Source organism: Oreochromis niloticus, linkage group LG6 (genome assembly GCF_001858045.2).
Source record: "Oreochromis niloticus isolate F11D_XX linkage group LG6, O_niloticus_UMD_NMBU, whole genome shotgun sequence".
Lineage (NCBI taxonomy): Eukaryota > Metazoa > Chordata > Actinopteri > Cichliformes > Cichlidae > Oreochromis > Oreochromis niloticus.
The window spans coordinates 39,585,346-39,594,734 of NC_031971.2; the positions used below are offsets into that span (position 1 = coordinate 39,585,346).

General features: G+C 39.9%; 1 protein-coding gene, 2 non-coding genes and 1 gene segment (V, D, J or C); 2 read left to right on the top strand and 2 right to left on the bottom strand.

The window, feature by feature from the left end:
- Positions 1-2,062, bottom strand: part of LOC100694715 (E3 ubiquitin-protein ligase DTX1) — a 37,166-nt gene extending 35,104 nt beyond the window's left edge. The window contains exon 1 of the mRNA XM_003454642.5: positions 1,749-2,062. Coding sequence (XP_003454690.2) covers positions 1,749-1,813 — 65 coding nt within the window. The 5' untranslated portion in view covers positions 1,814-2,062. The remainder of the gene's footprint in view (positions 1-1,748) is intronic.
- A 623-nt stretch (positions 2,063-2,685) lies between these two features.
- trnat-ugu (transfer RNA threonine (anticodon UGU)) lies at positions 2,686-2,758 on the top strand. The gene has a single exon. It is a non-coding gene; the product is annotated as a tRNA-Thr (tRNA).
- Positions 2,759-3,220: 462 nt separating this feature from the next.
- On the top strand, positions 3,221-3,293 carry trnak-uuu (transfer RNA lysine (anticodon UUU)). The gene has a single exon. It is a non-coding gene; the product is annotated as a tRNA-Lys (tRNA).
- A 451-nt stretch (positions 3,294-3,744) lies between these two features.
- LOC102081409 (Ig kappa chain V-V region T1-like) lies at positions 3,745-7,323 on the bottom strand. The segment is given in 4 exon segments: positions 3,745-4,205; positions 5,023-5,175; positions 5,284-5,475; positions 7,167-7,323. Coding segments are annotated over 4 exon segments (531 nt in total).
- Positions 7,324-9,389: the final 2,066 nt, after the last annotated feature.

Genomic DNA, 9,389 nt, shown 5'->3' on the forward strand with positions numbered 1-9,389 from the left:
GAAGGCAGTGACAGGAAAAGTTGTATATGCAGACCAATGATTTGCTCCCCACCCACTCACTAAACGTTAACAGACACAGAGCTTTATGCGGGGACAGCTTTGGTGACTTTGGACAAAAATGTGGATGAGAAGAATGAAACATCTAATAACTTAGTTATAAGCAATGGTTACAAACTAAACACACAGAGGTGTGAGGGCCAGAAGCAGCCCACAGAGGGTCCAATGCAGCACACTGGGTGGCTCCGTAAAGTGTGACGACTGCAGCGAGGTCTAGGAAAAAATGTTCTGCTGTTCCTGGAGGGGTGATGTTGGAGAAGCCACGGCAGACTGGACATCCGGGCCACTTGACGGGCTAATGTGACGTATTCCAGGTCACTAAATTTGTTAAGAACAAATTTAAAAAGAGAAATACCTAAACATGCTTATATATGCAACAGGCCTACAATGAGCTATCAGGACCTGCAGTAAATACAAATTAGGGGTTAGAGGTTTGGGTAGGGTTAGTCACTTAGGTCACTAAGTGACCTGGAATACGTCTGGTAATGTTACAGGTAAAGGTACCCTCAAACACTCACTGAACAAGACTGAGTAAACATATATAAAATTCACCATAGTGAATTTTGTGCATTTTGTTTATGACAAGAATTAACCAAAAAAATCACAAATCTTCACCCACCCAACACAGTCTCGTGGCAGTGAAATAATCATGACCTCTGTTGTTCATGTGTTCATTCATTGAGCAGATTCGTGTCTGTGTAGCTACAGAAAATTAATATTTTCGACTGTAAAGCGAGGCACGCCCCTATTGGAGAGGATAGAGGAGATGCTGTTGTATTACATAGATTTGGTCACGTCAAATATGACAGTTCTAGTCCTTCACATGAGGCTGCATTTCATTATTAGTGAAATAACAATAAAGGGTAGACACTGAGGAGAAAAAGACGGGGGGAGGCAGGCTGCGTGCGCGCACCTCTGTGCGTATTTGGCGTGCGCTGCAGCGAGAACCAAACAGACTAAAGTGAAGATGAAGTGTTGATTCTGAGACTCTTTCAGGTGATTCCTGCTTCCCATAAGACTTCTGCTACAGTCGGCCATTCACGGCGGTTCAAAGTGACCTGCAGGGCACCGGGAAATGACCACTGGACACTCTCCAAGGCGCACGAGTGCGCACGCCAAAGATGCAGACACATGCAGACAAATGCACACATGCAGCTTCTGACTCTCCCTCTATGTTCTCTCGCTCAGACAGGCCACCTGTACCTGCACCTTGATTAGTAGATCGAGTAGAAAAAAAAGGAAAAGGAGAGGCGGAGGAGAGATGGAGAGAATCCGAACGCCGATACAGTTTTTTTTGGTAGCTAGTGTTTGCGATTTTGAAATAATTTTGGAAAACTGGAGGAATGTCCACTCAGACGGGCACATTTCACCAGCAGCAGTGGGGTCCAAAATAAAATAAAAAATCATATAAACAAGAAAACAAGTCCAGCAATAGACGAAACAGCTTTAACAATGTCGCCACAGCTCGATACTAAACCCACAATCACTTCATTTTCAGCAGCCTGAAAATAAATTCACAATCGGGATTTCTCATTCCTGTTTTTAAAAAAGCATATTCTCAGTAATACTCGCTCTTCTTGTAATGCAAAGAAAAATCTAAAGGTTTGTGAGGGCAGGTCGGCCTGAAATACTCACTCTTCTACAGCTTTAATCTCTAAGCACAAATGTTAGTACTTTTATAAAACACTCACCTGTTGATACGATCTTCTGCGTCCACACACTCCAAGACTTTCGGAACAAAATCCGGGTTCTTCATGAATGAAAATCTATCCTTTCGGCTCAACCATGGCTCCTTTCGTTCTCCCCCTCTCTACCCAACAAAGGAAAAACACTCTTCGCCTTCTTCTCTTATTTATAAATCTGAAAAATACACTATCCAAAAAGTCAGGAAGTAGAATCCATCTAAAGGGTTAAAAGTGGGAAAATGGTGCCTCCATTATGTGATGAAATTAATCTGGCACGTATCCCTTCGCCTCCATCTTCACTAACACACTGTGGTGAAAAACTATGAGGCTCCAGAGGGGACCCCACCAGCTCCTGCCCCCTCACTCCACGCCCAGAAACGCACCAGTGTGGACGCAAAGAAAGAGAAAACACATTCAGCTTCTGTTTACTGACCTGCTTACTTTTTGTAACATGCGCACAGGTGGAATATGGTTTCAAATGTAAAATTAAACCCTTTTGCTATGTGTTGGGAATTCACTGAAAATATTTTTTTAAAAGAAAGGAGTTTAGGAAAGTCCTTGTGTGGGTGGTCGCACACTGCCGTCTAGTGGAGAACATGGAAATGACATCTATATTTTTCTATTTAAAATGAAATCATTTAAATTGAAATCACAGAATAACGAAAACTCAGTTGCACGTTTATCAACTTTTAGAAGCCGATTAGACGTTTTTAAAGTCTCTCATTTGTCTTCATCTCTACGTCTCTACTTTTTCACGTGTATGTTTCAGTTAGCTTCCACTGATGACGTGTGTAACCAGTATTCAAAAACGTCTGTTTTACTTAATAATTATATCGTAAAACATAATGGTGCTTTGGTTCTTCTGATATACTCCTGTAAAGTCGGTTTTACCAACTGGATTATAACTATTTTGGTAATTCTGGCGGCACACGCTTTCGTCCCAGGCTCCATAGCTCAGGGGTTAGAGCACTGGTCTTGTAAACCAGGGGTCGCGAGTTCAAATCTCGCTGGGGCCTGTGAATCATTTTCTGGTTTTTTTTGTCAGTTTAGTGTCTTGGACACTTCTAGGCGACCCAGCAAGGTGAATTGTAGAAGAAGCTCTTCGTCATTCGTTCATTCTTGTTAATGTAATGTAGCCTGATTCTCTGTTTACAAATCAGGCAGTGTAAAGATTACAACCAGAGAAAGTTTTGTTGTGGTATTTCTGCGTCTGTATAAATGTATTTGCTGCATTTTGTAGCTGCATACAGTTTAGTAAAGGTAGCAGTAACAGGGAGCTAGCCAGCTAGCCAAGTTCTGACACGTTGGTCACTCCCCGGTATTTTCAAACGCTTCAGAGCTAATTGTAAACGCTGTAAACGACTCTGTGCCATTAACGTAGATCCGGACCAGTTACAAAAAACCCCCAAAACAAAATAAACATACCATGAAATGGCACGTGTCTCATCATATACAGTAGTTGTGTAGACTCGAGCAGAGCCCGGATAGCTCAGTCGGTAGAGCATCAGACTTTTAATCTGAGGGTCCAGGGTTCAAGTCCCTGTTCGGGCGTCAGAGTTTTTGCTTCTTCACCGTTTTTCGGTCTGTGACGTGTGTTTATAATAATAATGTATACTTTATTGATCACCGTGGGGAAATTCCTCTCTGCATTTAACCCATTCACTCTGTGAAGCAGTATGGAGTGCAGGGGTGAAGCTTTGGTCGGAGTGAGGTTGTGTTACTCCAATAGTGACAAAATTCTTAATTTTTAATTATTTATGAGGCCACCCTCACCCCAGCTTTACACTTGTTAGCTTAACTTAAAAAAACTTTAAATTTAAAACTGTGAAATTTGTGTGTTTATCTCTTATACATTTCAGTTTATTTGTAAGAAAACCAACGACCTCCAATATCTGCTTGTTGCCTTATCTTGGTGTCTCCAGATGTATTGAAGTTCATAGCTTTGTAAGATATGTGGGGAACTAAATAACTGAGCAAGATGGATAATAACATACACAAAGACTCTACACATGTTTTTGTATTTATAAGCAAAATAGCAACAAATCATTTTAACTACTTGAAGGAAAAAATACAGTGCATTTAGCAACCCAACATAAGATTGCCATAAATAAGAAGTGGAAGAAAAACAAAAGAATCTACACTTTACACACAAAATAAAAACACAGACATACACACACAGGTTGTATATATACAAATGCAACATTAATACATTGAATCCATATAATAGTGGGCATAAACTGTCAGCTGTGAAAGTGTAGTTGGTGTCAGAGTTGAGGTATTGCTACTATTTGTCATATATTTACGGGTGATGTCAGCATCTGGTCTGGATGGCGGTCTTCTTCTTCTTCTCCTTCACTCGAGCTTTCCAGTGGGTGACACAAACAGCCAGTACCATAATCATGAGGATGAAACCCGAGATCACGCAGTACCAGTGATTAAAAAGAAACCGAGATAAACCTGAAACTGATGACAAACAGACAAAATAAAGCCGAGGGTGAAATACGTTCTGAGACATGAAGTCCTGCATCACCTCTGACTGTTTCTCTTTCTTTCAGTGTAAACAAGTTTAACTCCACATTTATTCCCGGAGACTTCTTAATATAAAAATGTGATTTAAACAACATTAGAAAGATTCAGCTGTAAATCAAAGAAGTTCATCAGATTAATGCAGATTAAAGAAAAAAAATAAAATAACTGTCCCTGTTAGCGACACTATTTTGTTGCCATGATGCCAGGTCTCTCTTGAAAATGAGATTTTTAATCTCAATGAGATTTTTTACCTGGATAAATAAAGGACTAATAAAAATAATAATAAAAAATCTCTTACTTGGGTGTAGTCTGACAGGCTATGGGCCGTGTCATTAGTAAGAAGGCCGTAACACTGACGTCACTACAGTAAAAAGTGACATTTTCAGAAGCCAGTGAGTGGGATGAATTGGACCCTTTCCCAGACCAGTTCTGTCTACCAGGCCATATGTCTGACACCCCCATTTTAGACCACACTTCACTCGACATCTTTCTAAAAAACCTGTTCATGAATCCGTCTCTTTCAGGCTGAAGTCCGAGCAAACATTTAGAAGTTGCATAACCATCGGCTCCTTTCTCGATGTCCAGCCTGGTTTGTAAAATAGCTCCTGAATCAAAGTTGTGTTTACATCAAGTACATAACTTCACCTTCTGTCCTGCTCGGACTTTGCAGCAGGGGAAGTTTGTGTGGAAGAACTGACTCTGAGCTAAAGAAAGATTTCACAGTGAAATATCACCTAAAGGTTACTCTTACCCTGAAGCTTGGTTCCTTCCCCAATTTTTAAGTCTGAGTTTACGTAGGAAACACAGTAGTACAGCCCCAGGTCTCTGTCCTCGATACCGGAGATCATCAGTGCCAGAGAGCGGTTCACCAAAGTCACTGTATAACGACTGTTGAGCTGAAACCCTAAAAAAAGAGTAACTGGTAGTTACTGGTCACCTGCTTCACAAAGTGAAATCACAGCCTTACACTCTCTGCATGTTTCCAACATTTTTAAGTGAGATGATCGGTCACCTTGGATGGGTCGTCCCTCTTTGAGGCTGGCAGAGAAGATGATGGTGGGAGGTTTATCTGGGTGATGCTTAAGCCACGTTGTGTCATAAAGATAGGAGAGGTTACAGCCCACGCTGGCTGTTGAACCCAGCTGGACGTGTTGGACCTCAGCAGCAGGAACAAGCAGCATCCAGAACCCAGATGTGATCAGTTCTGGAGGGGATCAGAGGGACACCAACTTTTAACGAGCCGCACGGAGAGATCTCTCTCTGCAGTGTCCTTAAAATTCAGTTTTACTCAAGCAGTGGGAAAATGTTGAAAAACTGCAGCTCGTCTAAAGTCCACCTGAACCTTTCTCAGACAGTGAGTGAGTCCCCAGTGTCTCATACATATATATATAAATCACAGCACAAATAACCACGTTTACAACCTGGTGGAAGAATCTGCACCTGCAGCCAGCACACAGCTAGTTTATGCTGTTAGTGCCTGGGTCACGTTGAATTATCTGACAAATAACACGACAGCTAATTAGCTTGTATGTGCACCCATACAGTTTATGAATGCAATCACATCTGTCTCCAAACAAACAAACATGATGGTGACAAACATTCTAACTAAAAATGAATTCCAAACCAGCGGGTAACATCACAGCGGTTGATTATCTGTCATATACAATCTATGACTATACACTCAAGGCTGCTGGCACAGAAACCATCTAACTGAAAAATATTTCCTTTTGAAATGATTATCTTACTCAGTGGATGGAAACCACAGATTCACAGAACTGGACCACATACACGCTGACGTTTTTGCACGTCGGCTCATTTTCCTTTATTTTCTGAAGAAATGTTTTCTGAATTCTGTTGTTTCAAAATATTTCCCTGTATCCACAATTATCTAAAAGTACTGGACATTTCGCATTTACTTAGTCTGTTCATCCAAAACCTTTCAAAGAGCTCATTGGCTCTGATGGGAAGCATGCAGGGGATTCATTTTCAGAAAGAGTTTTTTCCATTTGAAATGGTTAAAAATAATATTTTTGCTGTTTAATCAATACATAACACCTTAATGCTTTTTAAGCATTCAGTCTTCAAAGTGTATTCAGGTGCATTGAGTTTTATGCAGTTAGTGTGTAATCAGAGTCTACTTGGAGCAAATTCATTTGACTGGACAGAGACTGGAAAGGTTTTCTTGGGAGCAGTTGTAGCCTCCAGTTTTCCTGCATTTGCACTTCTGGATTTGTATCTTTTATCCTATACTCCCAGCAGACCCACAGCCAGTTTGTAGGAGAAGCACCTATGAACTACCATCTTCACAGAAGAGCATCAGAATTAAATTATAAGCGAGAAATGTGTTTTAAGATCATTAAGATGATTAATGCTGTAGATTTAAAATGTTATGCAGATGACGCTCAATTCTCTCTTTGAGATGTATGTCCTATGAATCAGCTGGAGGAGGTCGTGTTATTTCTGTGACTTGAGTGGAACATATCCGTGAGTTCTTGTATCCTAATTCTGAGCTTTTGATCTGTAATTGTGGGTGCTGTTTTCTGTTACGAGCAGCAGTGCAGTCTGACTCCTGAGTCCTGACGACCCCAAGTTCTTTGATTCAATGAAAATGTTTGAACTTTTCTCCTCATGAGCATTTCTGTAGTTTAGTTTTTTTTGCTTTTTAACATTTAAAATAATCAAAAAACAACAATGAAATGGAAGTGTTCTGCTCCTATCACCACAGTTAGTACAACCACATCGAGTGTATATCATGCCATCATGACGCCCTCTCTCATGTCTGTTTGTTCATCTGACACAACTTTAACCTGCTGGAAGGTGAAATTTCCCATCAGTATCATTGAAATTTGCCTAAAGCAGACTTTTGATACACCACAAAGCATTTTTCTTACTCACCAGTAAGAATCGATATAATCCAGTGAGACCTCATCTTGTATCTATTTTGATGTTATTATGATGTTAGGGTCTAACAGACCACTTCCTTTTCAGCTGCCAAGCCGCTGTTTCCACTGAAAGCCTACTTCTGTATTCTCTTACTTTTAACTACTTTCACTTCAGCTGTGAGGTGAATTTTCCACAGTAGTTTGATGCAAGTCTTACAATCATCACATTGTAAGACTTGCATTGACATCCGGGGACAGCCGGAAATGTGACCATGACATTAATGGCTAACTTGCCATTTAACTTCTGTTTAACCCGTTAATGGTTATAAACTATTAAAAAAATATTAGTATTTTGTTGCTCTGTAAAATATTTGGAACTAAATTATAGTAATAAAATGTTACTACACAAGTAAAAACTGCAGTATTCTACTTTGATTCTGTATGTTTACATCCTAAGATATACACATATTCTCATATAATCATCAGTTTTTTGTGTACATTTCATAGTCTGTGAATATCTCATGTTCATTCCTATTGCTTTTGCCTTTGTAGTCATACATGTATTTGTTATTTTTGTGTACTTTTGTGGGCATGAGTATATGTATCTGTATGTATATATACTTTTTATACGTCACTACATTTATCTGTTGATTAAATGTTTGGCACCACGTGAGGGAGTATACCTGTATATTTTGTTATGCCTACATAATGACAATAAAGAATCGTGAATCTTGAAATAAAGACTGGAGTTTGAACATGAGAAGCAGGCTGACATAAAGGGAAGTTAAAACCACAGAAATGGCAGAAATTCTAAGAAGCACATGCACCCCGAGCACACAACAGCAAAACAACTGTCACCTCTGTAGAGGACCTGAGGTGGAAAATATCATAAAGCAAACATTAACCGAAGGATCAGCGACCCTCTGAGCGCTTGTTTTTAAAAACATTACAGAGGAGCATGCGGTCGAACAGCGCGGTGGCGGGGGCGTCTCTTTCACAGGTCTGATATGACAGTCAGACCTTTATTAGGTTGGATTTGGAATTTTTTCAAGTGACTTCCTGATCGTATGGGGAAGTGGGTCATGTGGGGATTTTCCTTTTAGTTGGTGCAGGTTTATTTTGCCTGTTATGGGTCACAGATGATAATACAGGAAATAACAGATGGCCTCAAGTTAACAGAAGAAGTTTAGATGTGACTTTGGCCTCACACTGATGACCTAGGGCAGCTTGATTAACTTTAAAATGTAAAGATGTAGCTGAGCTGATTTTTTTTACATTAAACTAGAAACGTAGGAGGGACCTTTGAGTCAGATTTTAACTATTTGTTGGATCAATCTGTCTCCAAAACTTCCTTCTATAACCAGACAAATGTTGCTGAACTCTGAGCAAGAAAGGAATGCATGCTTCTGTGTCTAACAGGACTCGGCCATGAACCCATCAGGTCCTCAGAGTCAGGATGAAAACCTTTGGGGAGAAAATGTTTGCCGTTTATCTCTGCAGATGTGACAGCAGCTGGAAGGAATTCAGTCTTTAAACATAAAACTGCGTCATTCCAACTTTTGACTGACTTTTGAATATTTCGGTTTCACTGTTTTTTAAATTTGTGTATCTCTCATTGCAACTTATTGATCATATTAAGTTTTATGATGTATCACCTTTCTAATGCAAATATCCAGTCTTACTTAAAAAAAATGTAGATTTTTAGTTTTTTTCTTTTTTTTTCTTCTATTTTCTGGTGATCTAAGTTCAGTACCCCACAAACAGAGCCTGTAGAGGAAGTGAACAACCACAGTCTATCCAGGTAACCTAAAAATGCTACCACGGTCTGCGATTGCAATTATTTTAGGTGCTCGTCCTGCGGCGAGTCTCACTGATCTGCACCACCTGTTTTAAAGGTGCTGTATGAATAAAGAGTGATTGAACTGAGAAGCTTTACACTAAACATAACAGAAACGGGGAAACAAGACAAACAGGGAGGAACAGGCAGGGAAATGCCATGTAGACTAAAATATGAGAGGATTCAAAAAATGGGAACCAGAACCTTAACCTTACAAAAATGAAAACTTAGCGTCAGTAGTGCTTTGATATTGAAGCCTAACACGAATAGATTCACAATGGAAACAAAACAGGAACCCCCAAATCTAAAATAACAAAAACTCACGATGATTACTCGCCACCTCCCTGCACCCATATGTCATTTGCTTGCTAATTAATTTAACTTGACTACTATTGCTTT